At 50.2% G+C, this 13,976-nt stretch overlaps 1 protein-coding gene across 1 annotated transcript in view; it reads left to right on the top strand.

Annotated features, from left to right (window-relative positions):
• The window catches only part of NOC2L (NOC2 like nucleolar associated transcriptional repressor), a 55,299-nt gene that overhangs the window by 39,816 nt on the left and 1,507 nt on the right, over positions 1–13,976 (top strand). Inside the window, exons 16-17 of the mRNA XM_009274244.1 lie at positions 3,643–3,778; positions 12,294–12,434. Of these exons, the coding sequence (XP_009272519.1) occupies positions 3,643–3,778; positions 12,294–12,434 (277 nt within the window). The remainder of the gene's footprint in view (positions 1–3,642; positions 3,779–12,293; positions 12,435–13,976) is intronic.

The following is a 13,976-nucleotide window of genomic DNA, read 5'->3' on the forward strand; positions in this document are numbered from 1 at the left end:
CAGCACTGTACCGGCTACTAGGAAGGAAATTAACTCTATCCCTGCCGAAACCAGGACAAGCTGACACTTTCCTGGTACTGAAGCAGCTATCACAAGGGGAGAGCAGATCAGGCCTCAGTGTAGACAAGCCCCTGTCTCATGTTAAAGGGAGGAGGGGAGCTGGAGCTCCTTGGGGTGGCCAGGACCAGCTGAGGTGGAGCACTCCCCTTGAAGGGGATTGCTTTCCTATAGCAAGGCTCAAGAGGGTGACTCCTGAGACCAGGGGAAGTCTGAAGGGCAGTGACAGGGACTTGTTTTCTCTTGGAGAAAGTGGGCTGAACAGATAAACTGTAGAAAGAGACAGACTTTGGTGTTAGCTTTCCAAAAGGCCTGTGGCTGCCTGACATCTTTGCTTGGTGAATGGGGCTGTTGTCTCTCTCGGTGGGGACTGCTAGCTTAATGATGCAGCATTGTGAGCCCCAGCAGGAGAGTGAACACCATGAGGCCCATTAGGGCTGGGGAAAATCCATGTCCCATTAGCAGCCATTGGGGAGAAAAAATAATAACAGAAAAAACCAGCCTGGCTCTCAGCTGCTATGAGCTGCAGCTTGCCTTATATAACAACGCTGACCCCGTCTGCCCATTCCATTTGCTTTTCCCAATGGTTTTTAATGGGATGTAGACTAATCGGCTTCGTGAGACTCAGTAGATCGTAACCCTCTAGCTGGGCATTAAAAGACTGGCCCCCAAATTACCTAATTACTGCTGCTGTGTGATGAACACAGGCTGTGTCTGTGAGCTGTGGCTCAGAACAAGTCTCATTCCTTGGCTTTCTGATCACTCCGCAGCTAGTAGGGTTTTCTGGTGCCTTTATTTTGAGGTGCCCATCTTGAAGGCACTCCTGTGGAGTCTCAGAAAGTTGGAGGTAGCACAACTCAGCGTGACTCAACACCAGGTCCTTTTTAATATGCTCAGGCTGAGTTCAACCAGTACTGATGTCACCCAAAACTGTAGGCTGCCTTTGGAAATGGGGACTTTTCCTAGGCAGTATGAAAGTACAAAGAAGTCCCAACTAACAGCTCCCTGCTGTACATGCCCTGCACAGGATGCTGGAGAAATTTTTCACAACGTTGAGATAAGTCTCCCTCTTTTTGCTCCCTTTTGAGTTGGAGAAGTTTGGAGAATTGGAGAAGACTGTTCCACGTCATGCACGTGAGACATTTTACTCATACACAGCTCCATTTCTACTTTAAACCTACTAAGTAATGTGTTCCATGGAAACATCCCATGCTCAGGATGTGTGAGGAGGGAGAATGAGACCTTGGATGATTTTTGCATTTCATCTACTGCTGCTGAGCAATAACAGTGACTGGGGTCATGGAGAACAGCACTAGCTAACAGGGGCTTCGGCAGTTGATGCAGTTGTTTGTTGTCCAAACTGGGTTTCTGCTTCTGTTTGTGACACTTTCAACCTCAACTATTTCCTGGTTAGGCAGTGCTGGACTCCTGTTTAACTGCTGCTGTTGCTGAAGAGTGATAGCTACCAATGCTGCCAGACAGGGACTCCGCAGGTAGCATGGCTCTTGGCACAGAAGAGGGCCCAAAGGTGCTGCCTGTGACTGGGAGACTTCCAGAGTCGGCTCAGCCATACTGATGACAATGCCACAGGGTACAGTTCCCAGCTGTTGGAGTGACCATCTCTGGGACGTGAGAGGCCTTGACCTAAATGGAGCTACTGAGGGAGGACATGGTGGTCCAGGTCTTGGGCTGCAGGAAACACCGGCGCTTCTCCCCGAGGCTGGGATGATGGCAGCATGACCTGGCTGAGGCACTTGCAGAGGCAAGGAATGTACAAACTGAAAGGGATCAGATACGGGGACTGTGTCTGTGATCACAGCCTAATGCTGGGTTAGAAGCATAGCTGCTGATATATTTTAGCTTCTGAGACCTTTGTGTTTTATTTCTGGAGCCTCTCATTGAATCAGTATTTCTGGAGCATCTTCCTCTGCCCTCCCACCCTCCATAAAGTTATAAGCCAGAACAGATGAGAGGAGTGAAGCATGAGCCTGTCTTGTCCACCAGAACTGGTAGGGGCTAAGGAAAATGTTTTCACCATAGCAGCTCCCCTGCCCCACAATGGAGCTTGCTGGAGCATAACCACCCAAGGGAAGAGGATGGTTACAGTATGTCATTAGGTCAACTGAGGGCAGCTGTTTGGCAGTGACTCTGGATTGCTGCTCTTGCTGTGTTTTGCTTCCCAAGTCTGTTCTCTGGCATGCAACAACTGCTGTTTGGACAGCCAGTCATGTGCAGCTTTCTTCACGCATGTTCCCAGCACAGAGACAGCCCAGCAGGTCTCTGCAGGGACAGTGGAAGGAAAGGCATCTCATAGCGGAAAAGAGCAGGTGGGAAGGTGATTTAAAATTAGGACCCTGCAAATGGTGGTTGGTGATTTGCTCCCGTCTCCCCTTCTCTGGCCAGCTTCTGACTTTCCATCCTGGTGCTGCAGGTTATTGCTTGTAAGTGCTCAGCTCCCAGAATCAATATTGCCCAGCTGGGAACCATAACCATGAAACAGGCTGGGAGAAATTGCTGGAATTGGCTGCAGGAGCAAATGCTCCATGTCTCTCGTTGTCTCTTCCCCCCCACCCCTGTACCCTCACTCTTTTTCTCTCTCTGCTGAGAGCTGCCTTTCTATATAGACTGTGCTTTGCTGCTCTTCCCACTGGGGGAAGCTCACGGGTGGGTTGAAGTAGATGTGGTCAGAGAGGAGTGTGTTGAGGGGTGGTCTGACGGGTGGGAGAGAGCAAATGAGTTATTACTCGCAGGGCGAATGTTTTCAAGCAAGCTAATGTGTGCTAATGCATGAGTGCTTCCCAGGAGGTGTGCAGCCAGGCACGGGCAGCGGGCAGCTGATGTTCAGAGAGCACTTGGGATTTAATTTGCATTCTGATTATCTTTGCCCTGCTGGCCTGAGCCCTTGCAAGTAAATCCTCCCCCTAATCCCCCTCCGGAGAGGTGTAAAGAGCAGTGAGGTGGTGTCAATTGCAAGTACTTAATGGCATTGATATTGGCTGTCTGCAGCAGCAAGGCTCTTGGCCCATTGATCTCCTTAAGGGCTAGCAACCAGGGAAGCCATGGTGTAGACAGACCTTAAGCATCTTCAGCACCTTGCCATTTAACTGTGCTGAAATCTGCAGCCAAAAAAACAGTGCCTTTGCTATAGCTGTCACAGCTTTTGGCATTGGTGGAAAACTGCTACTTCAGAGATGACCGGCACAGTCTGGCTTGATTGTGCTCGGCTGCCCCAGCTCCCAGGCCCTGCATGGCTTTCAGTCCAGAGATCTAGGACAGACAGCTTGTCATGAATGCCTTGCATTTTTATGCATGCTAAGGTACCAGCAGTAGACGGCCCATTAGCAAAAGTAGTTTATTAGGTAAAGATCAATAGAGCAGTGGCGCTTTGCATGTACCATTCACCTTTGTAACTGACTCACAAATCTATCTGTTGCTCCCCTAGTTGGCAGCAGGCAGACCCAACTGTTCTTGGCAGTGTGGCTTACACATACTGGGCAAAGCCAAGTTCCTGTGTTTAAGCTCAGTATTTTATGTTTAAAAGTAAAAATTAAGGTTGTTCTTACTGTTGGTTTTGTTTTTTTCCAGCTTGAAGACTTGAACTTCCCAGAAATTAAGCGTAAGAAGCAAGATGAAAGCAAGGAGGAAGATAAGAAGGAATTCAAGGACCTCTTTGAGCTGGACAGTGACTCTGATGAGGAGAATGTTGGATTCCCTATAAAAGGTATGGGGCTGGGCATACTTTCTCCTTGTCCAGAATTCTGTATGATGTGGGTCAGTACGGCCCTGCTCTAAGCGGGATGCATGCTGGCCATGTTCGGTTCAAAAGATACACTGTTAGGGAGAGAGAGCACAGGATGGTGATGCCTTTTGGAGGCTTTTTAAAGTGACAGACAGAAGGTAGTTGGGAGGCTTTTATCTTTCTCTCCCTCTCCTACTTTGTTACTCCAGCTCATTTTAAGGCCTTAGTCCTGCATTAATCATTTTCTATACGTGACCCGTACTCTCTCCTCCCCTTAGCACCTTCCTTTTGTCACAGACACTGACCTCAACATGATAGCCCAAGAACCAGAGGATGTTTGGCTGAACACAGAGCCTGCTTTCAAAGGCTTCAAAGTAGCAGCCATGGTTCATATTGTAATTCCCAAAGTGCGAGTTCTCCTTCTTGTGCTTATAACCTGTGCAGGTTCTGGGCTGAAGTCTCACCTTGGAGAACAGAAAAGTGTTTGCTGTCTCTTTGCACCGTGAGTGGAGGTGCAGAAATCCATGTTTTGTTTCCGCACCTATAAAAGAGGAATAAGAATGTTGTTCTACCTGACAGCATGCTGGGTCTTTGCTGTATACGTCATTGCAAACAGTAGCTATCATAGGGGCTGGCTACCAGAGCAAGGATCTTTGATGGAAGAATGGTTATCCTCTCTTTGCATGCACTTCTGATTTGTTTATTTTATAGTGACTCACGTTGCAAGTAGTCTTGACAAGCCAAGAAGGTCTAGAGCCTCTAGAGGAAATGGAGTGATGTCACTCTCTGGCTGTGACCACGAGGGGGCCACAGTAAATTGTGGAACCAGCCTGAGAAGTTCGCCACATAGTTTGAGGAAAAACTTAGATGTTCTTTTTGTGATTTGGAATGTTTGGGATATCACGGGTTTTCTACGTCCATTGATGTTCATATAGTAGGGCGACTTGTAGGAATACAGAGTTTTCTTGTTTGGAGATTTAATCTACGGATAAAGTCCTAGTCTGTTGTGCACATTGTAAGGCCTGAGGATAAATCTTGAGACTTACCACAGAACCAATAAGCGTTGTCTCCCTCACAGGCATCTGTGACACAGGAGGAAGAAAAGGTTGGAAAACTCTCGTTTGATAGCTTGAGGTTGAAGTCAGTGGATTTTTGTAGGTGACCCAGCAAAGAATGGGAGGAGAGCAAAAGTGAGCATATGACCCACCAAGGTAGTGAGAGATCAGTGTGACATCAAGATGATTTGCTGAGATATATCCTTGAGATCTGGGGTTGTCCTGCCTGCCATATGAGTCAATGCCTTAGAAGAATCCCGGTGGCTTCTAAAAAGGCAGTGATAACTGCAGTTCAGAAGACAGGTTGCTGGGAGCCAGGGAAACCCAGGGTCTCTTCCTGTGCCTCCCAGGAACTGACTTTATGTACGCTTGGGAGGTTTCTTGGACTGATGGACTTCTGGATGTACATTGGGATCCTAACGAGGCATGTCTGTGATGAATGTTACTGATGATTCAATACAGGGTCTGTGGCAGCTGCCTGGCTGGCATCTAATGTACGCAGCTTCTACCTTGTTTCTGGTGCTTGCCTGCTCACTGTAGAAATCTGCTGAATGTAAAGGTTTGCAGTCTCTTGTTAGGCAGGGCTTTTACCCCCCTGCCTGGGCATGTGCTTGTGACATCTGTCCATGAGGTTTTTTGGCAGCTTTAAGGGGCTGACATGTATTGTGAAGAGAGTGCAAATGAGGACTGAGGTCCACGTGATACCAAAGGGCTCTCCCTGCTCTGTTTGTATGAGTCCCACAGCTGCGGTATCTAGTCTGCGGTATCTAGTCGCTGAGCATGCATCAGCACTGCAGTGTCAGTAATGGGTCTTGCCTTCCAACATTCCTGGGTCAGCTGCCTCTCCATAGCCTTTGTTCTCAGTAGGGTGTTTTCTGGAGGGAGGGAACAGGCCCCGGAGGCAGCTTCCATCTCAAGGAGCAACTGTGCTCAGCCCCACCATGGATCCTGAGGCGCTGGGTGGAGACAGTGGAGCACTGGGTCTGTACTGTAGCACAGGGTGAAGTCCCCTCCAGGCAATGGTGTGACTCCGCAGTGGGAAAGGGACAGGGAACAGGGATGCTGGGAAAAGCGCCTGTGTCTTGGGAGATGCATACAATGAGCTCTTGTTCTTACTCTGTGTGGGGTGTGAGATGATCCCAGTCGTGCTCTGCATTCAGTAACTGTCAGGGCTGGCTGCAGATGGAAGTCGGAGAAGCCAGTCCTTCAGTTTGCTGCAGTTCCCTGTTTTTGTGGCCATTGTTCTACTGGGTGGCCAGATGCAAGGGAATTTGGGAGGCCATGCAGCTGCTGTGGCCTGTGTATTCACTTCTTTACCTGTGAGGTTTGAAGGCATAACAGTCTCCTCTCTTCAAATAAGGCAAAAGGAGAGTCTGGAACAATGGAAGAACTTCGGTTCATCTTGAATCAGCCTCAAACTACTTCCAGGAGAGACATGTTGAGCAGCTGATGGCAGAAAGCTAGGCAGGAAGATAAGACTGCCCTGGATGGGCCTTCTGGGAGAGGAAAACGAGAAATATAGCTGAGAGTGCCCAGTGATCCTGACCTCCTTGAAAAGTGACAGGGAGAGACCTGATCCAAGACAGGTTGGTGCTATGAAAGTAACCATGACACTGATGTGTTGTGGGGATCTGGGAAGCTCATCAGAGCAGATCAGCCCTTCTGACACAACACTACTTCCAGACATGGGGCAGGAAGAGATACGGGGTGGTGGGCTATGCCCTCCCTGCTCTGGGAATGGAAGCAGGGGTATGGTTTGGGAATGCCAAGGCTGATGTGGGAAAAGAACAGGAGGCTAACTGGAAAGGTCAACCATACCTAGAGACGTCCATGCTCTCCTCATTAGCAAGGCTTAGCAGCGGCACCCAAAACTCTGTCCGGAGTTCCTACTGGAAAGAGCCAGTTCCAGAGTCCTGGGAATATGTAGGTCTCTGCAAAGAAGGGGGAGGGAGGGACTGCTGGAAAGGAAGGCATACCCTGCCAGAAAAGCCCTAGCTAGATAGTTGCAGTGGTCTGTTGCTGTAACTTATCCTCTTAGGCAACCCCACAGGTTAAATCTGTGAGGATGGTTGCCCTGGTCTGGAAAACTCTCTTCCCCTGATGATTACTACATAAAAGTCTGGATTTCAGAACATGCTGCTGGTGCAGCATCATTGTGGCTTTCTGGTGGGATGTTGGGTATGGAGGCATAGTGAAAATGGCTCCCATCTCTCACCAACCACAGCATTTGGCTTGGCAGAATCTTTCCTGTGTTGACAGGACGTTCTTCTTCTGATTAGTAGTTTTGGCCTGTCAGGTCCCAGACCAAATTCACAAGAGTGGAAAATTGCCTGCTAAAGCCAGGAAATCATCAGTTTTCTGCTCTTTAGCTGCTGTTCAAAGCCCCCCTCACCTTTTCTTTTGATTTAAATTAAGTATTGTATCAGTGAAATGTTGATTTCAGTTTACGCTGTCCCTAATCTCTCTGGAAGAGGGTAGGCCTGGAGAGCAGCTAGAGTTCTTGGGTTAAGCATTGCTAGCCAAAAGGTCTTGCTCATTAACTGACTTCTACCTCAAAGACCTTTGTATTTCTCAGAGCAGAGCAGGCTTCTGAAAGAGGTTGTTCCAGTCCCAGGCAGGGAGTGAATGGCACGTTTTTTCCCAAACTGAGGGGGTTGGGGAGTTCCCTATTCTCACAGTTTGCCATTACTCATTCCTGGGGGGCTCAAGGGTAGATGACGAAAACTGCCCCTGCACGTGGGAGGGGAGTAACGTGCAGATCCTGTTGTCCTCCAGCAGCACTGGCGCAGTTGTGCATTACCTTCCCTTCTGTTCTGAGCGTCCCCCTCTTGTCCACCCCCACCATTTTCAGCTGTGCTGCAGCAGAGAAAGGAAATTTGCTGCATCCATCCAGCCCCAGGCACTGCTGCAGGAAATGGCCACCAGCAGTTTGGTGTTTGCAGCTCGCACAGCCCTTGGCCCCAGTCTGTGCTGCTCCCAGATGGGAACCACCCGCCCCTGCTCTCCTCCCACTGGGGAGCAGGAGCGACAGCATCATCTGGCAGAGGCACCTCCTCCAGAATCCTTCGGGAACATCATCCCTCGAGCAGGCAAGGAGGGGCCGCTGGGGACTGGCCTGGAGTTGAAAATCCTAGATTTCCTGGAAAGTAGGAGAAAGTGCAGCATGGGCTGGGGAGCAGATTCAGAATGGGGTAGGTTCCTGTGGGGAGAATCAGTGTGAGCATAACATTGTGGTAGTGGATTCTTGCAGGGCAGGTGCTCTTGGAGGTATCCTTGGAGTGATTCAGAGGTGAAAGTCAGCTCCAGCCAGGTGTTACAGCCTTGAATCTTTCTGCCCTCCAGCTCCAGGGCTGCACTATAATTGCGTGTGTTGAGGAGAGGGATAACAGGCAGGTGCATAAGGATGCAGGTGCAAGCTAAACACCTCCAGTGATCTTGCAGTATATGGAGATAGCAGGGAAGAGGAAAAAGTATGTTCAGGGCAGGGGTGGTTACAGGGTGGTCAGCAGCTTAGAGGTGTTCGGAACTGAGGATTGCGGAGAGACCGTTTTGTTTAATATCCACTGATGAATCTGTTGTTTCCCTGATTGTGCCAGATCCTCGTTGTTAATGTGGCTTCCACAGCATCTTCTGGTAACATGGTAAGACATGCTACAACTTTAACGTCGACATTATTTGAAAAAAGCATTTTATTTTTTTCTTTAAGCCTACTGCCCACTGAACTCGCTGATCAGCCTCTTGTGCTAGCTACAGCCGTCAGCCTGCTTTAATGGACCATGTAGGATCCAGGCATAAACCTATCTCTTAGGCCTGTCTTCTTCTGAGTCCTAATCCCAGTTTTGCATTAGGCCAGAGATGAAAGGCTGATAGCAGGCCATCCGCTTGCCTTGGCCCAGGCCTTCTTCCTAGTCCTTCAGGTCCTGCAGGACCCAGCAGTAGCTAAGCTCCCCGATCCTTCCTTACCTTAACCTTAGCAGCCTCACAGCAGCCAAAACCGTGATAAGCCATTTATCTTTGACAGCAGCAGCCTTTTCCCTAGCTCCGTAAACTTTGCAGGTCTTCAGTCTCGTCTTTCCTGAGTCCCAACCCTGACTTCAGCCTTTGTTGTAGGCCACAGGTCCCAGGTAGAAAAAGCCTCCCACCCATCTGAATCTTCATTCTCACTTCTCGGGCCTTGCCGAATCCAACAATGAATGAATGAATGAATGAATCTCTTCTGAATCCTAGCGAGACTAGCGATAACAAACGTTTCTGCATCTGGTGTCACGTTTATAGAAGTCTCTCTCATTGGGTTTCTTTGTGGTTTGAGCCCCCTGCTCTGCCAGTACCGGCACTTCTGTTTATTTTAGGGGTTCCTGAAAGAACGGAGAGGGTGGTGGACAGTTCTTTGGAATTCGGTCAGTAAGTTCATCAGCACAAATCCATATCTGCTCCTTCCAGAACCTGGAAGTTAGGAGCGCTGGTTAGCTCCCTGTCAGTGCATCTTGCGTTGCACTGGGAGACCTCAACCGAGATCAAGTTTGGTGGGGGGTGCTGCTGCATGGCCTGCTGGGGAGGAGTAGTCCCTGCTCAGTGAGTCAATATGAAAAATTCAGGCATCATAATTGAGGCAGGAGAGGGAGGGATATCTCAACACGGTTGGAGTGGGGTTTGAGACAGGACTTCGAGTTCATGTGACCAGGATCCTTCTAACCGGGGTTAGTGGTCCTTCTAACAAGGTGACGCTGCCTGTTGGCTGGCTGTTTCTGGTTGCGTTGTTTTGGTCTACACCTGGCTGTGGTGCAGCCACTCCAGGCAATAAACTGCAAGCAGTGTATTGATGCATGCAGCAGATACGGCTGCACAGGAAAAGGAAGGAGAGTGATGAATTTGCAATTGTTTTTTAATCTTGTGGATCTTAGGGGAGATTCCCCCTACCTTGTGCACGTGGAGCTGAAAGCTGCCTGCTCATTTCAGCAGGATTGCACACCCCCGGCATCCTCCTCAAGGGGACAGGAAAGGTGGTGAACGTAAACAGTTCCATCATATCAAGACAAGCTGCCCTCTGGAATGGAGAAAGCATTTGGCAGGCAGGGACACTCCCTTGCTTGGGTCTCTGCAAGGTCTGAAGAGGGCAAAGAAACAAGTTTACACGTTTCAGGAACCCCGAAGCAGGCAAGGGCGGAAAAGTGCCAGGAGATGGGGAGGAAAGAGTGTGGATTTGATCAATCTGTGTGTCGCTGGTGGGGGTGGGGAAGTTCACGCGTTCCTCTCATTTACCAGCTGACAGATCTCTGGGAGGAAAGGAGGCTGCTCCTGGAAATTATTAATGGCTTAGAAAGAGGTGCTGGACTGCCTTGTCATGAGGCAATTAAAGGCGAGAAGGGAGTGTGGCTGCAGTGTCTCTCCGGGCCGGGCTGTAATGAGTGATCTGTCCACATTAGGTGTTGGTGTGCCTCTAATGAACTTGAACAGGTTTCTTCATTTATCCCTCACGTAATCATATGACATCAATTTAATGCCAGACTGGTGGGGGCCAGGGGTGTGGAAAGAGAGGTCAGACATTTTCATTTCCTAGCAGAATAATCATGGCCCTTCTCAGTGGCAAAATTCCTGCTGTGGGCTGTCAGCTTGAGGATCTAGAGGCGGAGTGAGGAGGAAGAGGGGAGAGGCACTGGTTAACCGGAGCACCCTAAGCATTGTCTTCTGGAGTCTTGCTGATACACTTCTGCTTTAGGAGATGGGAGCTTGAGTTCTGCGTGAAGGCTGTGTTGGGGCCTCTGTGTGTGTACCTTGGCGGAAGGGGAGGCAGGGGCTGAGCTCAGGGGAGGAGAGCAGGAGGCTGGAGAAGTTCAGTAAATTCCTCTTAGTGGCCTGCTGCCTGTGTATTCATTGGCCTGCACGTAGGAATGACCCGAGGGCCCGATACCCGATTCCTGCCCACAGCTGGTTTCTCTGCATACTCTCAGATGAGCTGGTAGCTGGATCGGTCGGTGCTTTTGCTAGTGCTGCTTGATGGATGAGAACGTGCCCCTCTCGGTTGTTGCCTGAGCCGCTCAGGTGCCCATCAATATGATGTGGTGCGATGAATAGCACTGCAATCCATCTCCTGTGGAGCGGGTGCTCTCCGCATGGCTGCGGGTGCCCAAGATTGCTCCGTCCATGAGATGTAGCTTCCGATCCCTCGGGGGGCAATTGCACAGAGGCTGCATGGTGGCAGAGCTGACAGATGGGTGAAAGCAGAGCGAGCAGGGTGATGACGGGGAGCTGGGAGTGCTAGCAGCCAGCTTATTAATGGCTCTGTATCCAGTTCAGTGAGTAACATAGGTCAGCTGCTGAGGAGGGAGGATGGGGCAAAAAATAGATGCCATGGTGGGGCCCAAGAAGCACAATGTGAGAAAGATGTACAGCCAGTTTCCAAGCAGAGAGTCTGAAGTGTGAATAAATAGCTTCTTCAGCAGTTTTGTAAGCAAGGGCAGGCAACCTGCAGCACTGAGCTGGGCTTAGCTCAGGGGTGGTGGCTGGAAGGAGGCAAGAAGAAGCTGGTTCTTCTGCTCCCTCTGTACAGAATTTGTATTCTGTCGTTTAAATGCCTGGTGACTCACACTGTCTGGAGGAGGGAGAGAGGGGACAAGCACTCCTCCACTGAAGTGAACTCAACATGAGTAAAAGAAGTCCGGTTCCAGAGGCTCAGAGGCAGATGATTTTCCCACAGGCCAAGCACCCAGAGGCTCTTAATATTTCCTTCCAGGCTCCCTTGGACCTGGCTAGTCATCTGCAGAGGGAATTTGCAGCAATGTCTGTTCCTAGATCTTTTTGTTGTGACTAACAGAGGGAATAAAGCTAAGAGAGGTTTACAAGGATGTCCTGAACCAGAGAGTCTACCCCTGTTTTCAGTTACCTATAACCACGGAGGGGTGGAGGTGGGTATACGCAGGCACTATTTCTCAGTGGAACCAGCCCTTCTCTGGTCTCAGCTTCGTGACTTACTCCTCCTCCTTGCTCATGTCTGTTCAGTAGGCCCATTTCTTCTTATTGTTCTCTTCTGTCCGTCATCCCCTCCTGCTTTCTCTGAGCAGAGCAGACAGTTGGGTATCTTCATGACGGACGCTTGGGTGCTGCGCCGGTGGTGCTCCATAAATACCAGGTAGCAGCAAATCCTGGGCTTTAGCAGTAAAACCCTGCTATGAGCTGCTGAGGTGATTTCTCTGACTCTCTGTGTCCTGGCCCTCCTGGCCTCTAGCAGGTGCCTCTGCAATGAAATGCGTCCTTCTCTGGGCCTCTAGCGCAAGGGGACATGGCTTTTGGAGAAATACAGTAGATTTCCCCTTTAGTGTGTGTATGACTGTACACCTGAGGATGAACGTTGGGATGGCGGTACTTTGCCCTCTGCATATACTGCCTGCACGTATGCTTGTGTGCTGCTCTTTATGTTTCCATTTACGTAGTAAAAATACTTGCAGGTAAAGCCAAAGCCAAGCAGGCATCAGATGACAGTTCAGAAGCAAGCAGCAAGGACTATGGCGAGGATGATGATGAAGAAGAAGGAAAATATGAAATCGAGGAGGACGAGGAAGAATTGGAAGACGACAGTGACTCAGATGGTAAGTAGCGCAGCTGGGCAAAGGGGAAGGGAATTATTGACAGCACTGGTAACTGAAGGCTCCTTTGCATTCTGGGAGCTCCCCTACAGAGGAACCGTCTCCTCTTTTCTTGCTGTGCTGCTGTTCTGAGCTGCAGGGTGTCAGGAGGGACTTTTACACACAGACACACACACGCCCTGGACAGGGAGACCTGGCAGTTCTGAGTTTATACTGAGAAGAGAGCAAAAGGGTTAAGGTCTTTGCAGGCCTTGCTCTTAACAAGCCACCAGTCCCTTTCATCTCTTTTCAGGGGCCTCCTGCAGCGAGGCTCAAACAAACTCTTGAAGTCCAGCCCACCCCAAAAGGGTACAGAAACCTTGCTTCAGGACTCTCCGCAGGTTACACATGCATGGGGGTGGGGAGGGTGCACTTCACTTTTCATCTGAGCAGTGCCTGGGGTATGGGGTGCTGCACAGGGGTAACCCTTTAGTTGCTTCTCAAGAGCTCCTCCCAGGATAGGACTGGTAGGAGATCTCGTCCAAGTCCTACATTTGTCTGGGGTTTCTGCACCGAAACAGTGGTTATTTGCCAGTATGTGTACAGACCCTGCTAGAACCACCGGCTTCGCTCCGTGCGTGGTCCTGATCGCTTCTGCCAGTTAGTAGCTGCTGCCCAGAGACAGAATCGGTGAGAGTGGTGGGTGTCAGCATGAGAGGCTACCAGTTCAGCATGCTCCTAGCAGGCCAGAACAGCAGCTGTCTAAATGGCTACTGAGAAAGCTGCCAGCTGTGTCACCAGGGCTGTGCTAGACGCCAAGCCAGGCTTTGTTACAGCTGAGCAGAGAGTATCTTCCCCTTCCATCCCTTGCACAGAGCCACAGCCAGCTAGAGAGCCTGCTCAGCACCCCAACAGAGTGCAGCTAACCACGTTCGGCTCAGTCTTGCCTGCGTCTGCCAAGTCACTCTGCTAACTTAGCAGACGGAAGCTGCGCCTGCCAGGGGCTCTGGCTGCTGTGGTGTTTCTTTGCTGGTTTTTGTGTGCCACTTGCTTAGGCTTTTGTATTAGAGTGCCAAGCCTCTGCTCCTCAGCATGCCATTGGGTGTGATGTGTGGTTGTGGGGAACAGCCACAAAAGCTCCTGTGTGCAGGCTTTCTTTACTAGTTTGGGGAACAGGGAGAGCAGGAAGGGGGAAAGAGTCCAAGTGAGAGCAAAATCTGACTGATTTAGCATGGCAGATGGCTGTGGCTTGGCATGCACACCCAAACCTCGGCGCCGAGAATAGATGGGTATTTGATGCATGTTCTGACAATGCTGTAAAGGATAAAGAGGGAGAGTTTTCCTTCTCTGCCTACTGGAGTACTCAGACAAGCTGAAGGAAAAGCACCCTTCCTTGGTGTCTGGGGGAGCAGGAACTCTGATCCTCCCTTCCTTCACCCCTAATGGCAGCTTCCTTCGTTTTGGGCTGTAGGAGCATGGCGTAGAGCCAGCAGAGTCTCTTAGTGCCTGGGCACACTGGTGCAGTGGCAGTGACATTCAGGCCTGGGTGCTCCTGGCCTATGACAC

Source organism: Aptenodytes forsteri, unplaced genomic scaffold (genome assembly GCF_000699145.1).
Source record: "Aptenodytes forsteri isolate BGI_AS27 unplaced genomic scaffold, ASM69914v1 Scaffold16, whole genome shotgun sequence".
NCBI lineage: Eukaryota > Metazoa > Chordata > Aves > Sphenisciformes > Spheniscidae > Aptenodytes > Aptenodytes forsteri.